Consider the following 22,671-nt stretch of genomic DNA (forward strand, 5'->3'; position numbering starts at 1 on the left):
TACCGCGGGCGCAATTTTTGTCCGGCCGAAACGTAAATACGCTTAGGACGGTTCTGGAATCGTCAGCTTTCTTTCGACGTAACGCATAGGTGCACTCTATAACTTTCGAGTTAATTCAAGACAGACAGACAGACGGAATGACAGACAGAAGTATCCTCGCCCCCCCCCGAGGGTCGCGCCCCCCCTGAGGGCCGCGCCCCCCCCGAGGGTCGCGCCCCCCCCAAGGTGAAGACCGCCGATTGCGCGCGCAGCAGGAGCTGAGACGCGGCGTCTCTCTCTGGCTCGGCCGGCAGGCCCGGTTGCCAGAGTAACTGTGATGCTGACCAAGCCCCGCCCCCCGGCCGAGCCAGAGAGACGCCGCGTCTCAGCTGCTCCTGCTGCGCGCACGGCCCCCCCCCCCCGAGGGTCGCGGCCCCCCCCCCAGGTGAAGACCGCCGATTGCGGCTGTGCGAGACGGCCGGGGGGCCGGTTGCCAGGGTGACGCTTGATGCTCAGCAAGCCCCGCCCCCCGGCCGAGCCAGAGAGAGACGCCGCGTCTCAGCTCCTGCTGCGCGCGCACCCTAGCGGCGCTGGGCTGAGGCTCAGCCCTCCAGTGGGGCCGGGAGGTGCCTAGCTCGGGCGTGGGTGCGAAGGAGAAGCCGAGGCTTCGAGGCCTACCTGGAAAAATGGGGAAAGGTAGGAAAATTAATGAGATTAGATAAGTTAATTCGTTTCTAAATCATTTTTTTTTAAAACAATATGTGTTTTAAAAGCAACGTTTTTTTTAAAGACGCAGAAAGCGGGAAAAAGAAAGGAAAAGTTTGGAATCAAGATGGCGGCGACTCACCTCGGTTCAGAACGATAAGGCCCGGCCACACACGCACTGATTGGTCCGGCGGCACACACCAGCAACCCGGCGTACGATTGGTCGAGCTCGAGGTCACTCTGTCGCTAATGAGCGGATAATGAGATGCTAATGAGCAGAACGTTGAAGGTTTTTGGGATACCGCGGGCACGATTTTAGCCCGGCCGAAACGTAAATACGCTTAAAACCGTCTCAGAAGCGTAAGCTTTCTTTGGAGGTAACGCGCGCGTAGGTACGCCCTGTAACTTTCGAGCGCATAGCCCGACAGACGCACAGGCGATGACAGACAGACAGAATGACAGACAGACAGACAGATGTACCAATTTATATATATAGACTAGCTGAAGTGCCCGGCGGTGCCGAGGCTTTTTCGAGGGCATGTTGTTGTTGGAAGAGAGAGAGAGAGCGACTGGGGGGGAAGAGAGAGCGACTGGGGGGAAGAGAGAGAGCGACTGAGGCGAGGGGAGGGAGGGGAAGGGAGGGAGGGGGAGGGCGGGGGGGAAGGGAGGGGGGGAAGGGAGGGGGGAAGGGAGGGGGGAGGGCGGGGGGGAAAAGGGTGGGGGGAAGGGAGGGCGGGGGGGAAGGGAGAGGGGGGGGCCCCCCCCCCGGGTCGCGGCCCCCCCCCCCGTGGTGGGGCCCCCCCCCCGGGTCGCGGCCCCCCCCCCCGTGGTGAAGACCGCCAATTGCGGCTGTGTGAGACGGCCGGCGGGCCCGGTTGCCAGGGTAACGCTGGACGCTCAGCAAGCCCCGCCCCCCGGCCGAGCCAGAGAGAGACGCCGCGTCTCAGCTCCTGCTGCGCGCGCACCCTAGCGGCGCTGGGCTGAGGCTCGGCCCTCCAGCCTTCGAGTGGGGCCGGGAGGTGCCTAGCTCGGGCGTGGGTGCAGAGGAGACGCCGAGGCTTCTAGGCCTACCTGGAAAAACGGGGAAAGGTAGGAAAATTAATGAGATTAGATAAGTTAATTACTTTCTAAATCATTTTTTTTAAAAACAATGTGTTTTAAAAGCAACGTTTTTTTTTTTAAGACGCAGAAAGCGGGAAAAAGAAAGGAAAAGCTTGGAATCAAGATGGCGGCGACTCACCTCGGTTCAGAAGGATAAGGCCCGGCCACACACGCACCGATTGGCCCGGCGGCACACGCCAGCAACCCGGCGTACGATTGGTCGAGCTCGAGGTCACTCTGTCGCTAATGAGCGGATAATGAGATGCTAATGAGCGGAATGTTAAGGTTTTTCGGATACCGCGGGCGCGATTTTAGCCCGGCCGAAACGTAAATACGCTTAAAACCGTCTTGGAAGCGTAAGCTTTCTTTGCAGGTAACGCGCGCGTAGGTACGCCCTGTAACTTTCGAGTGCATACCCGACAGACGCACACGCGATGACAGACAGAATGACAGACAGACAGAAGTACCGATTTATATATATAGATAGATAGATAGATACAATCAGTGATTGTTCTACCTGGGCTGACTTACAAACAACTGTAAGAGCAATAAAAAAAAAAATCAATTTGTGATCAACCAATGCTAGAGTTTGAAAATTGGGCAAACATTTGGCAGATGGAGTATAATGTGGGAAAAGTGCGAGGTTATCCACTTTGGCAGGAAAAATAAAAAAGCAAATTATTATTTAAATGGAGATTACAAAATGCTACAGTTCAGAGGTTAGCATGCAGGTGCAGCAAGTAATCAAAAAGGCAAATGGAATGTTGGCCTTTGTTGCAAGGGGGTTGGAGTATAAAAGCAGGGAAGTCCTGCTACAACTGTACAGGGTATGGGTGAGACCACACCTCGAGTACTGCGTACAGTTTTGGTCTCCTTATTTAAGGATATACTTGCATTGGAGGCAGTTCAGAGACGATTCACTAGGTTAATTCCAGAGGTGAGGGGGTTGGCTTATGAAGAAAGTTTGAGCAGGTTGGGCCTATACTCATTGGAATTTAGAAGAATGAGACGTGATCTTATTGAAACATATGATACTGAGGGGGCTTGACCAGGTAGATGCAGAGAGGAGGTTTCCCCTCATGTTGAAATCTACGACTTAGTTTTGAATTTACCCCACTTCAAGTGCAGGCCATGTCTCTGGTTCTACTGTTCTGGACAAGGTGAAATAACTTGTCATGGCCTACATTATCTAGTCTATTTAGAATCCTAAAAACAGCAAAACTTCTTTTGCAGTGAGAGCATACCCAATTTATATAATTGCTCCTCATAACCTCCCTCAATCATTCTGGTTGCTTTTTTCTGTATCTGCAATATCCTTTCTGTGTTGTGGCAACCAGCACTGTACACAGTATTCTAAGTGCGGTCATGGTGTGGAGATGCCGGTGTTGGACTGGGGTGGACAAATGTAAGAAGTCACACACCAGGTTATAGTCCAACAGTTTTATTTGAAATCACAAGCTTTCGGAGCGCTGCTCCTTCGTAAGTGCGGTCACACCAATGATTTATAAAGTGACAGGATTACCTCACTATTTTGGCTCAAGATTGACCTTTTAATACTTCCCAACATCTGATTTGTGACTCCTAGTGGCAGATCACCCTGTACAGGCTTGCAGCCAAGGCACGGTTTTTCATGTTGCTATAGAATAAGCCATCCTCATTCGATCTATTAATGTACACTGATCTGATTCCAACAGCAAGAAATTAATTTTCTCTTGTCAATCACAATATTCCTGTAGAGGGCGCAGTGCTGGAAAGGATCACTAAATACCGCAAATTGCCTCCCAAAAGCCCACGAAAAGCCTGTGGGCAGCTGCAAGTGCAATGAACGGCGAATGCCGTTCCTTTGCCGCTGACCGCAAAATCGGAGTCAATGTCATTTGAGATCGAGGATCGTGAGCCCAAAGTGATATTAAGTCCAGACAAAAGAATGTGGAGAATAATGAACATACTCCCTTCCTCAATGAACGTTGTAGCTGCTGCCATTCCGTTTGCCCTACTTCATTGTGGCAAAGTACCAAATTGGCACTTGTGTGGACAGTCAAAGTATCAATCCTGATAAGGATTCAAAATCAAATGAAAATTTCCTCCAATAATCAAATGGATATTAGGGAACCCAGACAAGTTGAACAGCCTGTCAAGTACAGGAAACTCTCGATTTACCGGCACCTAATTAACCGGCAACATTCAGAAGTAGGTTCAGGTAAGTTTTACTTCATATTAGTGGCCGTTCCTGGATCTGTGGCTGTGTAACCGGGGTTCCTGCACCTGTTGCTATGCAACAGGGACGCCTGGATCTGTGGCCTTGTACGGGGCTCTCGTACCTTTTACGATACCTCTCTGTAATCTGGACTTTTTGATAAACTGGCACCACGCTGGTCCCGGCGGTGCCGGATAAAAAGAGTTTCCTGTACTCCCATTTGAAGAACTTGAGCAAAATCTTTGGAACGGTGTATCAGCCATCAAGGGGGGGGGGGGGGGGATTTTTTTTTTTTTTTTTTTAAAAAGCTCAGTTATGAAAACACGTAAAAGGTACGCATTAACTATTGAAAGAACCTAGCAGAATTTTTCCCCCATCAATTGTAAAAAAAAACTGAACTGCTCTGTAAACTTGTATTATCTTACTTACAAAAGTATACAACTCACCAAGATATAATCATGTTTAAAAGAGTGTTATAATGCGCAAAACAGTCCCGAGTCTTTCCCCAACACCATTCTAATGCATTCTTTCAGCACTGCAGCCTTGAATAAAAATTGATTTATTGAGACGTATGCTTTAAAATCAACTTTAGCAAATACCTTAAGTAAAAAATATAAAAATACATACATAGAAAATCCACATTCAAAACAGCAGCAAGCCACTTTCTTTCCCTTTTTTCGTTGTTACATTTTGCACAATACTGTTCGGACCACCAGTAAGCTTATTCTAGACAGCCGAGTTAAATACGTTCATATCAAAATAAAAACCCATTAGTTGTGGATTCTCCAAAGTATAATTTGAGTGAATGATTTGGCCATCAGTCACCGAGCAGGCAATGCAAACTTTTGTTTTATAAAGGGCAAAACTGCTCTTGGCAAATGTAGTTACATTCTTCTTAAATATTTCCAGTTAATTTCATGAGTATTATTCAGGTTTCCTTTCCTTGATCATCATCTTCGATCTTTTTGATTTCGCTCTTTAAATAGTTGATGGCTTCACGACTTGCTTTCAATCTTTCTTTAAACTCTGCAATTTCAAAACTGGTCTTCTTTTTGGCAGCTTCTAGCTTCTCCCTGGTTTTCACTTCAAGCTCTGCAACTAAAGAAAAGAAAAACACAGTAAGGTTAATCTTGATATGCATAAATTCTACAAAATTATCAAATTTAACTATTTTATATGTTTCACTTTTGTATATAATTACTGACAGCTATTTAAATAGTCATAAAACTGCCAGGCTAACTTTTTTTGTGCACTTCAAAGCTCCTTTTACAACAACTTCGAATTTTTGGGTGAATTATACACTGACAATGAATGGTCTTTGGACTTGGGCTCATTTACAAACAACTAATGACTAGTGACTGCTTTGCGGAACACCTCCGTTCAGTCTGTAAGCGTGGCCCCGAGCTTCCGGTCGCCTGTCACTTTAATTCTCCGCTCCACTCTCACTCTGACCTCTTACAATGTTCCAACGTAAGCTCAAGGAACAGCGCCTCATCTTCCGATTAGGCACTTTACAACCTTCCGGACTCAACATCGAGTTCAACAATTTCAGACCATAACCTCAGCCCCTATTTTTTTCCAGATTGCAGCTGTTGATGATTCTGCCATTCCCATTTACACCTTTTCTAGACTCATCTTTTGTTTCTTTACTTGTCCCATTATCATCTCCTTTTGCCTTGCACCATCATCCCGTTTGTCTTTTAATCTCTCCTGCCTTCCACCCTATCACAGACCTTCCCTTTTGTTCTTTCCTCCCCTCCCCCCTTTCCCTGCCCCTACACTTGCTTAAAATCTGTTACATCTCTAACTTTTTCCAGTTCTGACGAAAGGTCACCAACCTGAAACGTTGGGGCAGAAATTCCGATCCCTATAGGTGAGTACGCGCTGTGTGCTCACCCGTAGGGACATTAGAAATGCCGGTTTCAGGCACGCACTGCGCATGCGCTGGAAACCGGCATTTCCGATCCGTCAAGAAAGCTCTCGAAAGATCCTCCGACTGCGCTGGAGCAGGGCTTCTGCGGGCAGAGAGTTCTGTTTTTTGGAGACCCTCCGCCCGCAGAAAACACTTACAATTCTTGCACAAGGCCTGCTTTTCCCAGGATAAGAGTTGAAAAAAGTGAAAAAAAATGTTTCCATTGATTTATCATTTAAAAATACTTTAAGAAAGGTAAGTTTATTTTTAGCCCCGTTAAAAACTTAATTATTTTTTTCAAAAATTTAAATTTTTGTTTAAAATAGTTAACTTATGTAATTTCAAGTCATTTTAAAAATGTGATTTAAAAAAAAATTTATTTGAAGTTTTACTATGTTTTGGGGGTGATCTCCATTCATAGATTTGACAGGTCTTCCTGTCAAATCTATGAATGGAGATTCCCTTCTCTGATTGGCTCCCTGTGACCCATGTGATCCCAGAGACGCTGCGAAGCGCCTGCGCCTCTGGGATACGTGGGCCCTGCGCACCGGCAGTTTGGAGAGGCCCAGGTAAGGCACAGCTCCCATGGATTGGAGGGTAGCTAATATAACCCCACTATTTAAAAAAGGTGGTAGAGAGAAAACGGGGAATTATAGACCGATAAGCCTGACATCGGTAGTGGGGAAAATGCTAGAATCCATTATAAAAGATGTAATAGCAGAGCACTTGGAAAACAGTGGCAGGATCGGACAAAGTCAACATGGACTTACAAAAGGTAAATTGTGCTTGACTAATCTACTGGAATTTTTTGAGGATGTAACTGGTAGGATAAGGTAGAACCAGTGGATGTGGTGTATTTGGACTTTCAGAAGGCTTTCGATAAGGTCCCGCATAAGAGATTAACGTGTAATGTTAAAGCACATGGGATTGGGGGCAAGGTACTGACTTGGATAGGGAACTGGTTGGCAGACAGGAAGCAAAGAGTTGGAATAAACGGGTCATTTTTCGAGTGGAAGGCAGTGACTAGTGGGGTACTGCAGGGATTGGTGCTAGGACCCCAGCTATTCACAATACAGGAAACTCTCTTTTTACCGGCACCTAAATAACCGGAAATCTCTCTTAACCGGCAAAATTCAGGAGTAGGTTCAGGTAAGTTTTACTTCATATTAGTGGCCGTGTAACCGGTGTTCCTGGATCTGTGGCCGTGTAACCGGGGTTACTGCACCTGTTGCCATGCAACAGGGACGTCTGGATCTGTGGCCATGTACGGGACTCTCGTACCTTAGTAAGTATACCTCTCTGTAATCCGGACTTTTTGATCATAGAAACATAGAAGATAGGAGCAGGAGTAGGCCATTCGGCCCCTCGAGCCTGCTCCGCCATTCAATGAGATCATGGCTGATCATCCAAACTCAGTACCCTGTCCCTGCCTTCTCCCCATATCCCTTGATCCCTTTAGCCTTAAGAAATATATCTAACTCCTTCTTGAATATATTTAATAAATTGGCTTCAACTGCCTTCTGTGGTAGAGAATTCCACAGGTTCACCACTCTCTGGGTGAAGAAATTCCTCCTCATCTCTGTCCTAAATGGCTTACCCCTTATCCTTAGACTGTGACCCCTGGTTCTGGACTCCCCCGCCATCGGGAACATCCTTCTTGCATCTAATCTGTCTAGTCCTGTTAGAATTTTATAAGTTTCAATGAGATCCCCTCTCATTCTTCTAAACTCCAGCGAGTATAAGCCCAATCGACCCAATCTCTCCTCATACGTCATTCCTGCCATCCCAGGTATCAGTCTGGTGAATCTTCGCTGCATTCCCTCCATGGCAAGAACATCCTTCCTCAGATAAGGCAACCAAAACTGCACACAATACTCAAGGTGTGGTCTCACCAAGGTCCTGTACAACTGCAGCAAGACATCCTTGCTCCTGTACTCAAAACCTCTCGCTACGAAAGCCAACATACCATTTGCCTTCTTAACCGCCTGCTGCACCTGCATGCTTACCTTCAGCGACTGGTGCACAAGGACACCCAGGTCTCATTGGGAGAAGGGGAAGTGCAATCTATTGCCGTTCAGATAATAATCTGCTTTCCTGTTTTTGCCACCAAAGTGGATAACCTCACATTTATCCACATTATAATGCATCTGCCATATCACCCAACCTCCCTCATACTGGAGTTTCTCGGCATCCTCACAGCACACACGCCCACCCAGCTTTGTGTCGTCTGCAAACTTGGAGATATTACATCTAGTTCCCTCGTCTAGATCATTAATATATATTGTGAATAGCTGGGGTCCTAGCACCGATCCCTGCGGTACCCCACTAGTCACTGCCTGCCACTCGGAAAAAGACCCGTTTATTCCAACTCTTTGCTTTCTGTCTGCCAACCAGTTCTCTATCCAAGTCAGTACCGGAAACTTTCGATTAACCGGGCCCTAAATAACCGGAAATGTCAGTTAACCGGCAAAATTCAGGAGTAGGTTCATGTAACTTTTATTACTTTTTTTACTCCATTTGTTGCTGTGCAAGGGTGTGGCTGCAGCTGTTGCTAAGCTATAGAGACGCTTGCAACTTGTGCCGATTGTTCTGAAGCAGGGTTTGTTGCTTTATACGGAGCTCTCAGCTCCGTATCTTTTACTATAGCGTTCGGTTAGCCATAATTTTTGATGAACCGGCACCGCGTCGGTCCCGTCCGTGCCGGATACCAGAAAGTTTCCTGTACCTTGCTCCCAATCCCTTGTGCTTTAACTTTACACGCTAATCTCTTATGCGGGACCTTATCGAAAGCCTTCTGAAAGTCCAAATACACCACATCCACTGGTTCTCCCTTATCTAGTCTAGCAGTTACATCCTCAAAAAATTCCAGTAGATTAGTCAAGCACGATTTACCTTTTGTCCGATCCTGTCACTGTTTTCCAAGTGCTCTGCTATTACATCTTTTATAATGGACTAGCATTTTCCCCACTACCGATGTCAGGCTTACCAGTCTATAATTCCCCGTTTTCTCTCTACCACCTTTTTTAAATAGTGGGGTAACATTAGCTACCCTCCAATCCATGGGAACTGTTCCAGAGTCTATAGAATTTTGGAAGATGACCAGCAATGCATCTACTATTTCTAGGGCCACTTCCTTAAGTACCCTAGGATGTAGATTATCAGGCCCTGGGGATTTATCGGCCTTCAATCCCATCAATTTCCCTAACAATACTGATTTCATTCAGTTCCTCCCTCTCATTAGACCCTATGTTCCCCGACATCTCTGGGAGGTTATTTGTGTCCTCCTTTGTGAAGACAGAACCAAAGTATGCATTTAATTGGTCTGCCATTTCTTTGTTCCCCATTATAAATTCCCCTGATTCTGACTACAAGGGACCTACGCTTGACTTCACCAATCTTTTTCTCTTCACATATCTATAGAAGCTTTTACAGTCAGTTTTTATGTTCCCTGCAAGCTTACTTTCATACTCTATTTCCCCCCCTCTTAATTAATCCCTTTGTCCTCCTTTGCTGAATCCTAAACTGCTCCCAATCCTAAACTGCTCAGGTTTGCTGCTTTTTCTGGCCAATTTATATGTCCTCTCCTTGGATCTTATGCTATCCCTAATTTCCCTCGTTAGTCACGGTTGAGTCACCTTTTTTGTTTTATTTTTATGCCAAGCAGGGATGAACAAATTCTGTAGTTCATCCATGCGGTCTTTAAATGTTTGCCATTGCCTATCCACCGTCAACCCTTTAAGTAACGTTCCCCAATCCATCCTAATCAACTCGCGCCTCATACCATCGTAGTTTCCTTTATTTAAATTCAGGACCCTAGTCTGAGTCAACTACTTCACTCTCCATCTTAATGAAGAATTCTATCATATTATGCTCGCTCCGCCCCAAGGGGCCTCGCACAAGATTGCTAATTAATCCTTTCTCATTACATAATACCCAGTCTAAGGCCTGGTTCCACACTGGTCCCAGATAAAAAAAAGTTTCCTATATATATATTAATGATCTAGACGAGGGAACTAGATGTATTATCTCCAAGTTTGCAGACGACACAAAGCTGGGTGGGCGTGTGTGCTGTGAGGATGCCGAGAAACTCCAGTATGATTTGGACAGGTTGGGTGATTGGGCAGATGCAGTATAATGTGGATAAATGCGAGGTTATCCACTTTGGTGGCAAAAACAGGAAAGCAGATTATCTGAACGGCAATAGATTGGGAGAAGGGGAAGTGCAACGAGACCTGTGTGTCCTTGTGCACCAGTCGCTGAAGGTAAGCATGATCAGCCATGATCTCATTAAATGGTGGAGCAGGCTCGAGGGGCCGAATGGCCTACTCCTGCTCCTATCTTCTATGTCTATGTTTCTCCCGGGAGCCCTCCGGTCCAAGCGCAGATTTTTCCAAATCGCAGCCCTCCGCCCGCGGAAGGCCTGCGAACGGAATTTCTGGGTCATTAACTGTGTTTCTCTCTCCACAGATGCTGCCTGACCTGCCGAGTGTTTCCAGCATTTTCTGTTTTTATTTCGGATTTCCATCATCCGCAGTATTTTGCTTTTGTATTGTAATCGGGATCATTTTTTAGAATTATATAATTGTACTTTTCATGCAATTTAACTATACAATATATTAACAGGATCTTACACTCAGTTTCATGTTTGTAGGCTCCTAGTGTCAACTGTCGAGATGTTGTCAACAGCTGTTGCATCATTGCAGTGGGATCTTGGAAAATCTAGGACCAAAAACAGTTAAATGTAATAAATTGACCAAATGTTCATTCAGATTATCTAGATTTCTTTGCATTAAAAAAAAATCACAATGTCAACTGAAGGTATTTTAATTTAAAAAAGAAATTGTTCTCTTTTTGTGAAAGATTTTGTTCTATTCTTCTGAGTAATGCTACTTTGATATAAATATTTTCAAACTAGAGCTCTCAATGTCATCTGATTTCTGAATTCTGACTAAATTAGGAAAGAGGTCCCCAGGAATGTTGCAATAGTTACAGGGGAATCTCATCCTCACAAAAATGTTTGAAAACTACCACTGCAGTCCTTCAATTTGAATAAATTGTAATTTTATTGAAATAGGTGAAGAAACTTTATATTCACAGTGACCATACAAAAGCTTCTTCTTGTGCTTACCATTTCATCATAAAATTCAGAGACGACTGTCTTTTTGCCCAGCATTACATTACTATCAGACTGAAACAGTTTCAGCAAGTGATAGAGAGTTACCTGTTTAACAAAAAGAGCATAGCAAGTTATTTAAATACGGGACATTTGAACAATGTAGTATGAAAATCAGCAAAATAAGATGTCACCGAGGAGTTAATGCACATAGTAAGAAAGTTCAAGACCAAGGATGAGATCAGTGCAGTCGTGAGAAATTATATTGGCTCAGAAGATCAAGATGTAGAATCAGTTTGGGTGGAGATAAGAAACAATAAGGGAAATAAGTCACTGGTGGGAATAGTCTGTAGGCCCCCTAACAGTAGCTACACTGTAGGACAGAGTATAAATCAAGAACTAATGGAGGCTTGTAAGAAAGGTACTGCAGTAATCATGGGCGATTTTAATCTTCATATAGATTGGACAAATCAAATTGGCAAAAGGTAGCCTTGAGGACGAGTTCATAGAGTGTATTCAGGATGTTTTCTTTGAACAATATGTTGTGGAACCAACCAGGGAGCAGGCTATTTTAGATCTGGTATTGTGTAATGAGATAGGATTAATTAATGATCTCATAGTAAAGGATCCTCTAGGGAAGAGTGATCATAGCAGGTTAGAATTTCAAATTCAGTTGGAGGGTGAGAAACTTGGGTCTCAAACTAGTGTCCTGAAGTTAAATCACGACAATTACAAAGGTATGAAGACAGAGTTGGCTAAAAAGTACTGGGGAAAATAGATTAAAGGGTAAGACGGTAGATAAGCAGTGGCAGACACTTCAGGAGATATTTCATAACTCTCAGCAAAGATATATTCCAGTGAGAAAGAAAGACTCTAAGAGAAGGATGAACCATCCGTGGCTAACTAAGGAAGTTAAGGATGGTATCAAATTGAAAACAAAGGCATACAATGTTGCGAAGATTAGTGGTAGACCACAGGATTAGGACATTTTTAGAAACCAGCAAAGGACGACTAAAAAAATAAAGAGGAAGAAGATAGATTAGAAGAGTAAACTAGCAAGAAATATAAAAACAGACAGCAAGAGCTTATACAGGTATATAAAAAGGAAGCGAGTAGCTACAGTAAACATTGGTCCCTTAGAGGATGAGACTGGGGACTTAATAATGGGAAACAGGGAAATGGCAGAGACTTTGAACAAATATTTTGTATCGGTCTTCACGGTAGAAGACACTAAAAGCATCCCAATAATAGATAATCAAGGGGCTATAGGGAGGGAGAAACTTAAAACAATTACTATCACTAGAGAAAAAGTACTAGGCAAACTAATGGGACTAAAGGTGGACCCGATGGCCTGCATCCTAGAGTCTTAAAAGAGGTGGCTGCAGAGATAGTGGATGCATTGGTTGTAATCTACCAAAATTCCCTGGATTCTGGAGAGGTCCCATCGGATTGGAAAACCGCAAATGTAACACCGCTATTCAATAAAGGAGGGAGACAGAAAGCAGGAAACTATAGATCAGTTAGCCTAACATCTGTCATTGGGAAAATGCTGGAGTCCATTATTAAGGAAGTAGTAGCAGGACATTTAGAAAATCATAATAAAACCATGCTGACTCTGCTTGATTGTATGAAAGGAAAATCGTGTTTGACAAATCTGCTACAGTTCTTTTAGGATGTAGAGGAGGGTGGCTAAAGGGGAACCAGTGGATGTGGTGTATTTGGATTTCCAGAAGGCATTTGATAAGGTGCCACATAAAAGGTTACTGCACAAGATAAGAGCTCACGGGGTTGGGGGTAATATATTAGCATTGATGGAGGATTGGCTAACTAACAGAAAACAGAGTCAGGATAAATGGGTCATTTTCAGGTTGGCAAACTAACTAGCGAGGTGCCACAGGGATCAGTACTAGGGCCTCAACTATTTACAATCTATATTAATAGCTTGGATGAAGGGACCAAGTGTAATGTAGCCAAATTTGTTGTTGATACAAAGATAGGTGGGAAAGCAAGTTGTGAGGAGGACACAGAGAATCTGCAAAGGGATATAGATAGGTTAAGTGAGCGGGCAAAAATTTGGCAGATGAAGTATAATGTGGGAAAATATGAGGTTATCCACTTTGGTAGGATTAATAAAAAAGCAAATTATTTAAATGGAGAGAGATTACAAAATGCTGCGGTACAGAGGGACCTGGGTGTCCTTGTACATGAAACACAAAAAGTTAGCATGCAGGTACAGCAAGTAATTAGGAAGGCAAATGGAACGTTGGCCTTTATCGCAAGGGGGATGGAGTATAAAAGTAGGGAAGTCTTGCTACAACTGTACAGGGCGCTGGTGAGACCACACCTGGAGTACTGCATACAGTTTTGGTCTCCTTATTAAGGAAGGATATACTTGCACTGGAGGCAGTTCAGAGAAGGTTCACGAGGTTGAGTCCTGAGATGAGGGGGTTGTCTTATGAAGAACATTTGGGCCTATACTCATTGGAGTTTAGAAGAATGAGAGGTGATCTTATTGAAACATAAGATTCTGGGGGGGCTTGACAGGGTAGATGCAGAGAAAATGTTTCCCCTCGTGGGGGAATCTAGAACTAGGGGGGCATAGTTTCAGAATAAGGGGTCGCCCATTTAAAACGGAGATGAGGAGGAATTTCTTCTCTCAGAGGGTCGTGAATTTTTGGAATTCTCTACCCCAGAGAGCTGTGGATATATTCAAGGTGGAGATGGACAGATTTTTGAACTTTAGGGGAGTCAAGGGATATGGGGAGCAGGCAGGAAAGTGGAGTTGAGGCCAAGATCAGATCAGCCATGATCTTAATGAATGGTGAAGCAGGCTTGAGGGGCCAAATGGCCTACTCCTGCTCCTATTTCTTATGTTCTTATGGAAGACCTTGTGTACCACAGTACATCAATTAACTGATTTTATGGTAGGACAGTCAGAACCGCCTTGTTTGTTGTAGCCCACATTCAAGAATTTAAAACCATGAAAGCACTGGGTTAAATAGACATGCTTGAGAAGTATTCCCTCATATGGAATATTCAAACATAGAATAATAGATGTGTATCCCAGTAGGACTGTTAGAGAGATTTCATTTCCAAAAAGACAATTGCATATTGCTATACTTGGGAAAGAGCATCTAGAAATAAACACTCTTTATTACCAAGATATATTTTTAAAATCTGAAATTAGAAATTACTGGTTTCTTACCGGCCTTTCATTTGGATCTATGAAGAAAATTTTGATTATAATTTCAAATTCACCCCATCCAGTTTCAGTGATTTCATATGGTGGTTTGGTAACAACTGGAGAGGGTGGGGGGGGAAAAGAGAAAAAAAGGTAAATTAACTTTTTAAAATGTATTTTCAGAAACATACTGGATTGAAATATTCAACATATACAGTAAGATTGTACAGCTGCTGCAAGAGAATATACTTTTATCTCTACAATTGCGTTGAAATTTTGTAAGACTATATTCTTTTAATTTGTTCTGGAGATGTGGACAACACTTGCACAGTGTGGGACTGGAGTTAGATGTTGGCCAGATCCCTTTCCTGAAGGACATGAGTGAACCAGTTGAATTTTATGAACATTTTTATGACCTGACGCTAGCCTACAAATGACCAGATTTACTGAATTCAATTTTCTACCCATGGTGGAATTGGCACTCACGACTTCTGGGTTGCTAGTCCAATATAACCAACATATCCCCATACAGTACATAGGAGCACTGAACTAGTCAGAAAAGATCGTCTTGATATTTCCTTTTGCATTCAAATTGTGAGGAGTCAGCCAAGATTTTCCATTACGCGAGAAGGAATCCATCCATCCTCCCTCAAAACAAAGCCAAATGCTGATGTGTACCAAGTTTGTAATTTGGCTGTATTTTTATAGTTTATTAAAAACTATACACAATCTTAAAATCGCTTAAAATTTAGTATAGAATCCTTCTGACTTTTCAGAATTTTTTCTTTGATTTGAGACTTTTACATTATTTTTGAAGTTTTTTGAAACCACTGGATGAGAATAATTTATGTGTCGATCAGAATAACCATAGATATAGCATGCATTCCGTCTAAGTTTATCTTCACGGCAGAACTTGGCCTGTTGATATTGCCTGCTGACAGCATAACATGAGGTTCCTGATTAGTCCAGAATACCACAAAGATTATAGTAATTGAGCAATTCTAGATTACAAAAAAATTATTAATGTGCTCAATTATCTTCCAATTTCCAGTTCTGGCAAAGGATCTACAACAGAAACACTAACCTATCTCTTCAGATGCTGACGAACTTCTATATTTCCAGCATTTTGTTTTTATTTTTGCAAGTCTGGTAAATATGTTTCAGTAACATTTTTTTTGTTTTAATGTCTTTTTTCAAAAAAATTACCTCTCAGAGGGTTACCATAGCTTTCATGCAGCTTGAACTGAATTTTCTTTACATATGCGGACATGTCCTGAAACAAAAAGAAATATTTAGCGTTCACATCATGCTGCTCTCTTACAGAAAAAAAAATGACTGCATTAAAATAGTGTGAGGTTGAGTATTACAGAGACTCTGTTTATAGAGTGGGGGTTGAACCCATAACCTTCTGACTCGGATGTGAGACAGCTACCACCGAGCATAGGCTAACCCAAAGGCTAGGAAAACCAACTGACATAGGAAAACTACTAGGCACTTGGTCTAAGCGTTAAACAAAGCTTTAATCAACTGTTTTACAACATGGAGGTCTAGTTGTGTCCTTCACTAGTTCCTGTTAAGAATGTCCCTGTGCAAGCTGGGCCCATGCCCGAGTATTTATACTCTCCCTGGACAGCGCCACCCGCAGGCCGCTCAGTATTATTTCATAAGTCTTTCTTTTATGAATGACTGATTCATGTCACCAATGACTTTCCTCTTCCATATAACTCAGCAACTCACTGTCTTAACCAGCGAGAGCTTGGAAGACCCTAGCCTCGACTACTTTTATTAAACTGAGACACTCATTTTAGACATCATAGCCACTTTTTGAAGTTCGGAGCTTTTTAATGCTGTTATTTTAACAACGTTATTTAACCAGCCTTATTTTATGGCAGAATAAAATATAGGTACACGATGAGATGAATTTTACTATTTGCTGTGTTCATGGGTAACTCAGTGATTCACTCCTAACTAGATGAAGAATGAAATGTGCACAGCAGATATTTCAATATTCACTGAGAAACGTGCGCAAAACAAGGAAAATATGAACTCGTAAGGTCTTAACTCTTAGGGTGCTAATCAAGTTTATGCTTTGGTTTTAGGGGAATAAGGTACGTTCATGATTTAATTTTTCTGGTGAGGGTAATGCCAAGCTTTATTCACACTACCTTAAACTTGAAGCAGTATCAAAGTCAATCATCTTAAAACAATGTTAATTCGGAAACTTTAATTTAATAGCAAAGTCATCTTGTTAGAGAGTACAAGTTACGATATATTCCACTTTCGTCCTCCTAATGGGCTGAAAGAAAGTATGATATCATGATTTATAGACTATGGTTTGCCGTAGTGTGTTCCATACACAGCTGCAGTTACTGTATTTCTAATGTACATACCAAGGACTAAATAGAAGCAGCACTCACCTCATTCCTGTAAGGTTTCACATACACCGTCCACTGATGAGTGTGTCCATCTTCCTCTCGTTTCTTTCCAAAATAACGAGCAACATTTCCAAAGACTATTGGTTTAACTATCGTGACACCCTGTAGAAGTAAGAATATTAAGAAAATATGGTTTAGAATCAGATTGTTTCCTAAACTTTAGGAAAAGTCGAGCTCTTAAAAAAAAAAAAAAAATGGAAGAAACCAGAAATTATATCTTTCAGTATCAAGTTGCAGCAAACAATGCACAAGGAATAAATAAAATAAACTCAATCACCAAAGCAGCTTTTCCTGTTAAAAGTTAATAAAGTAAGCTGCAACTTACTCGAGAATAATCTCCAGCAGGGAGTAATTACAATAGTGATCAAAATCAAGAGTTAGTAAACCACAAAAGCAAAGCTTTAGCAGTTTACAATGCTCACCTGAATTCCAAGAATAAAATATTGCCCTTGTAAATCACTCTAGGAGTAAGTGTATATATTGTATTGTACATATTAGTTCATTTTATGCCCTAACTTTATACATTCAATTTTATGCCGGCAGTGACTCATACGTGAAGACTGGTCTCTTGAGCAGCGCACTGGGAGACAAGAGTCAATGCTTTCAGGCCATATCAGACATGTTGGCAACTGCATGCCATCGATCTGTATTGTGCAGGTTCTTGATCCTCACTCAGCACAGGGCAAGTTTATTAACTTGGCCTAGCATCAAAAGACTGTACAAAAAAAAAGAGACCAACTCTTATTCACCTTTTAGAAACACTGGCAGTTACCTGGGAGCACGTTGGCTGTCCTTTTTGCAGAGAATGATGCATGGCACAGGGCCGTAAAGAAATGGAGTTTGATTAATAGGGGAGAAATCTGAAATTGGGCTCCTGGCTCTGGCAACTTTCATCCCCAGGTTCCTGAAATAATTGGCTCAAACGATTGTGAATACTCTAGGGGATATTTTTCAGAGTTCACTGGACACAGGACAACTCACAAAGGAGTGGAAAACAGCAAAAAAATGGGCAAGGATGAACCATCAAATTAAGGACCTATAAGCCTTACTTTCAACTGTTGGGAAAGTGCTTGAAAGTATTATGAAGGATAGTTTATGGGAGCAACCCAAGGGGCATGAATTAATATAAGACAGTCAGCATCGTTTTAGGAGTGGGAAGTCATGTTTGACTAATTACTGCGATTCCTTGAGGAGCTGACATCCCTAGTAGATAGGGAAGCGGCAGTGGATGTTATCTACTTGGATTTAGGAAGGCATTTGATACTATCCACATAATAGTCAAACACAAAATCCCACTCCTAAAACCATGCTGACTACACAAGGTCCAAGTCCATGAGATAGATGGGTATATATTAAAATGGATTGGCAAATGGTCGGTTGGTAGACAACAATGGGTAGTAGATCATGGGCAGATATCTGGTCGTCAGCCAGTTACCAGTGGAGTGCCACAGGGTTCATTGTTGGGCCAATTGTTTATCATTTTTATAAATGATTTAAAGGAAGGAATTATGTCCAAATCTGCAGACAGTACCAAATTGGGAGCAGTGACAAATGATGACTATCAATATGCACAAATTCAAAAAAGGATTTTAACAAGCTTAATCATTGGGCAGAGAAATGGCAGATGCAATTTAATACAGGGAATCACAAGGTTATGAGATTTGACAGAGGGAAGGTTGATGTGGATCATGTGCTAAATGGGAATGCACTTGAGGTATCAGAGCAGGAGAGAAACCTTGGGTTTTAGTGGACAGGTTATTAAAACCATCAGCACCCCGGTTGTTAAAGAAGTAAACAGAATATTGGGATGCATAGCAAAGGATATAACATACAAATCCAGGGAGGTCATTTTAAAACTGTATTTCGCCCTAGTGAGACCACAGCTAGAGTACTACGTGCAGTTCTGGTCTCTCCATTTCAAAAAGGATATTCAGTTATCAGTGAAGATACAGAGAAGGGCTACATAGTTGATCCCAGAACTTACGGAAATGATTTATGAGGAAAGGTTGACTAGCCTGGGTCTTTTTGTTCTTGAAAAGACCGAGGGGGGATATGATATAGAAGTGTATAAAATTGTGAAAGATTTCGACAAGTTGCATCCAAGTAAGCTTTTCTGCAGTGTACAGAATTTAAACACAAGGGGTCATATTTACAAATTAAGGACAAGAGAAAATAGGAAATGTAGGAGAATTTTTTTTTACTAAAAGGGCAGTAACTATAGGGAACAGATTACCAGCACGGGTGTGGAAGAAGAAACTTTAATGGGCTTCAAGGAGGAACTAGACAGGTTCTTGTCAACAAATGGGATTCAAGATTATTAGAAACCCACCAAGGGAAAACTGTGGATAGGTGGAAAAGATGGACCAAAGCTCTTCCGCTGCCTGAGAAAGGCTAGTGGGCAGATTTATCTAGTAACAAACCTCCGCGACACCCTGGTCCACTCCTCAATCACCCCCAACAGCCCTTCTCCTTCACCTGGCACCTTCCCGTGCAAGCACAGGAGATGCAACACATGCCCTTTTACCTCCTCCCTTCCCACTGTCCAGGGCCCCAAACACCCCTTCCAGGTGAAACAGCGATTTACGTGTACTTCTTGCAATTTAATATACTGTATTCGCTGCTCACGATGCAGTCTCCTCTACATTGGGGAGACCAAACGCAGATTGGGTGACCGCTTTGCGGAACACCTCCGTTCAGTCCGTAAGGGTGACCCTGAGCTTCCGGTCGCCTGTCACTTTAATTCACCGCTTCACTCCCACTCTGATCTCTCTGTCCTCGGGCTATTGCATTGCTGCAATGAAGCTCAACGTAAGCTCGAGGAACAGCACCTCATCTTTCGATTGGGCACTTTGCAGCCTGCCGGACTCAACATTGAATTTAACAATTTCAGATAATTATCCCTGCCCCCATTTTTCATGCAGTATGATTTTTGCCATTCCCATTTGCAACATTTTATCTTTCTTGCCTCTTACAAAAGCACAGGGTGTTCTTTCTATTCCTTCCTCCCCTCCTAACCGCACCCCCCCCCCTCTGTCTCTGCACCTGCATATGTTACATCTCCAGCTTTTTCCAGTTCTGATGAAGGGTCCCAGACCTGAAACGTTAACTCTGTTTCTCTCTCCACGGATGCTGCCTGGCCTGCTGAGTATTTCCAGCATTTTCTGTTGTTATTTCTGTATAGTAACAAAACTCTATGTTACTATATAAATCTGTCCCCATGCCTTTCTCAACACTTCATGATAAATACCATCTAATCCTGTGGATTTTTAAAAGTTCTTTGAGGTGGTCTAGGACTTCTATCTCATTTATATCAAACCCAAGACTTGGATGCTTTTTTCTTCGGGATAGAAGTGTTTAAAGTTATGAAAAAATGATGTTTGAGAAAGTAACCATTCCGAATATTTACTATTTCACATTCATCAAGTTCAAGTCAGTTTAATGGTTCTCAGCTTTTCGACTAGATCTCTCAGATAAGACTATAGGACAAAGCAGGTACCATCCCTGCTCAGGAGGCATTATTCTGCAACTGGTATCTATTTTCCACCCGCGCTCAGTGTATTTCTGGGTGGATTAAAATTGTTCCCAAGGATCAACAGATGGACATCATCCAGTCTGTGCAACACTTACTCTGCATAAGAGTGTTGCATTTGCATTGGTCTCCGATTCCGAACAAAAGGAGTCGCTATATAGCTGTTTGCAATGCTACCTCTGGAGCAAATTGTAGTTAATTACAGCTCTATGGTTACCGTATATATATTTTAACATTACAACTGTTTTATTTTGTTCGTAGGGCGGAGGAACTTCGCGCTTGCAAGCCAGATATGCCTTTAAAAGAGGCTTTTACCTTCACTCTCCCTCCGGAGTCAGGACCGAATTCCGCCATTCTCTTGAACATATTGTAAAGAGCGACACCGCTTCCGGAATGGATCCGAGCCCGCGGGTTGTCGGCGGCGCCGGCTGGAAGCTGGGGCCGGAGCCACAAGGCCGCAGCGCCTCCTCTCGCCGCTCACACTGGCCCTGCCCGGCAGCAGCGACTCGACTCTCCCCCTGCTGGTCTCTGGGGGGTGAAGCGGCCGGCCCGCTCCTCCTCACTTTCCACCAGTGCTCCTCAGTGACACCAAGCCAGGCCGCCTGCTCCCGGAGTTATCGCGCCACCGGCTTCACTCCCTCACCAAAATGGTTCCGCCTCCTTCCCTCATCAACATGGCGGATTCTCCTCCCGCCTCCTTCCCTCATCAACATGGTGGATCCTCCCAATTACCCTCACACACCTACAAAAGCAAAATATTGCGGATGCTGGAAATCTGAAATAAAAACAGAAAGTGCTGGAAATACTCAGCAGGTCAGGCAGCATCTGTGGAGAGAGAAACAGAGTTAATGTTTCAGGTCGATGACCTGTCGACAGGACTGGAAAAAGTTATAGAGATGTTAACAGGTTTAAGCAAGTGTAGGGGCAGGGAAAGGGGAGGAAAGAACAAAAGGGAAGGTCTGTGATAGGATGGAAGGCAAAAGGAGATGGTAATGGGACAAGTAAAGAAACAAAAGATGGCTCTAGAAGAGGTGTAAATGGGAATAGCAGAATCATCAACAGCTATTGTCTGAAAAATGGGGCCGAGATTATGGTCTGAAATTGTTGAGTCCAAAAGGCTGTAAAGTGCCTAATCGAAAGATGAGGTGCTGTTCCTCGAGCTTACATTGAGCTTCATTGGAACAGTTTACGAGGCCGAGGACAGAGAGATCAGTGTGGGAGTGGAGCAGAGAATTAAAGTGACAGGCGACCGGAAGCTCGGCCTTATGTTTGTGGACTGAACGGAGGTGTTCCACAAAGTGGTCACCCAATCTGCGTTTGGGCTCTTCAATGTAGAGGAGACCGCATCCTGAGCAGCGAATTCAGTATACTAAATTGAAAGAACTACAAGTTCTGCTGTTTCACCTGGAAGGAGTGTTTGGGGCCCTGGACAGTGGGAAGAGAGGAGGTAAAAGGGTAGGTGTTGCATCTCCTGCGCTTGCATGGGAAGGTGCCATGGGAAGGGGAGGGCGTGTTGGGGGTGATTGAAGAGTGGACCAGGGTGTCATGGAGGGAACATTCCCTTTGGAATGCTGAAAGGGGAGGGGAAGATGTGTTTGGTGGTGGGATCTCGCTGGAGGTGGCAGAAATGGTGGAGGATGATCCGTTGAATGTGGAGACTGGTGGGGTGGAAGTTGAGGACAAGGGGAACCCTATCGTGGTGTTGGGAGGGTGGGTGAGAGCAGAAGCGCGGGAAATGGAACAGACACGGTCGAGGGCCCTGTCAACCGTGTTTTTTTTCCAGTTCTGACAAAAGGACGTGAAATGTTAATTCTGTTTCTGTCTCCACAGATGCTGCCTGACCTGAGTATTTCCAGTATTTTCAGTTTTTGTTATCTCCCTCACCAATGTGGCGGATCTTCTGTCCCGCCTCATTCCCTCATCAACATGGCGGATCCTCCTCCCGCCTCACTCCCTCATCAACATGGCGGATCCTCCTCCCTCCCTCATACTCTCCCTCATCAACATGGCGCTGCTGTCAAGCCATTCGGCTAGCGATACCTGTCAAGATCAACCAGTTCCCGACCGAGCAGCAGGGACAGGATGAAGTCAGATTTCAGCTCTGTTGGCAATGGAGAGCCCACGAATATTAGAAAAAAAAATCAGAATATCATTAAAACTCTTGCAACGAGCAAGATTACTGAACATGTGTAAATCTGAGAGTCAGCTTGATATAAATCAGTGCTAAAACTAGTAAAATAAGTAACACCGATGTAAATATGGGACACTAATCTTTATTTATATTGTTACTTGTGTATTCAGTTTCTTTTTACAATTATATGGATTTGTCAAATATGTACATACGTTCCCTAAGAACATAAGAAATAGGAGCAGGAATAGGCATCTTGGCTCCTCGCCTGCTCCGCCATTCAATAAGATCATGGCTGATCTTGGGCTCAAAGCCACTTCCCCGCCCGCTCCCCATAACCCTTCATTCCCTTATCTTGCAAAAATTTGTCTATCTCCACCTTAAATGTATT

General features: G+C 43.5%; 1 protein-coding gene across 1 annotated transcript; it reads right to left on the reverse strand.

Annotated features, from left to right (window-relative positions):
- Window positions 1-4,523: 4,523 nt before the first annotated feature.
- yeats4 (YEATS domain containing 4) lies at window positions 4,524-20,829 on the reverse strand. The gene is made up of 7 exons (XM_086009370.1): window positions 20,468-20,829; window positions 16,606-16,725; window positions 15,395-15,461; window positions 14,213-14,307; window positions 11,023-11,115; window positions 10,526-10,613; window positions 4,524-5,080 (listed from the first exon to the last, which is right to left on the reverse strand). Exons 1-7 carry the CDS (start codon window positions 20,516-20,518, stop codon window positions 4,911-4,913), a joined length of 684 nt encoding a protein of 227 aa, XP_085865496.1. The 5' UTR covers window positions 20,519-20,829; the 3' UTR covers window positions 4,524-4,910.
- Window positions 20,830-22,671: the final 1,842 nt, after the last annotated feature.

This window comes from Somniosus microcephalus, chromosome 16 (genome assembly GCF_052327205.1).
Source record: "Somniosus microcephalus isolate GS21.2 chromosome 16, FLI_Smic_1.0, whole genome shotgun sequence".
NCBI classification, from domain to species: domain Eukaryota; kingdom Metazoa; phylum Chordata; class Chondrichthyes; order Squaliformes; family Somniosidae; genus Somniosus; species Somniosus microcephalus.

Excerpts from the sequence above, each read along its gene's own strand:
- yeats4 (XM_086009370.1), bottom strand. The coding sequence starts at position 20,518 with ATGTTCAAGAGAATGGCGGAATTCGGTCCTGACTCCGGAGGGAGAGTG. Across the intron at positions 15,462-16,605 it reads TGAAACCTTACAGGAATGAG|GACATGTCCGCATATGTAAA; the intron begins GTGAGTGCTGCT and ends TTTTTGTTTCAG. Across the intron at positions 14,308-15,394 it reads CTATGGTAACCCTCTGAGAG|TTGTTACCAAACCACCATAT; the intron begins GTAATTTTTTTG and ends CACCCTCTCCAG.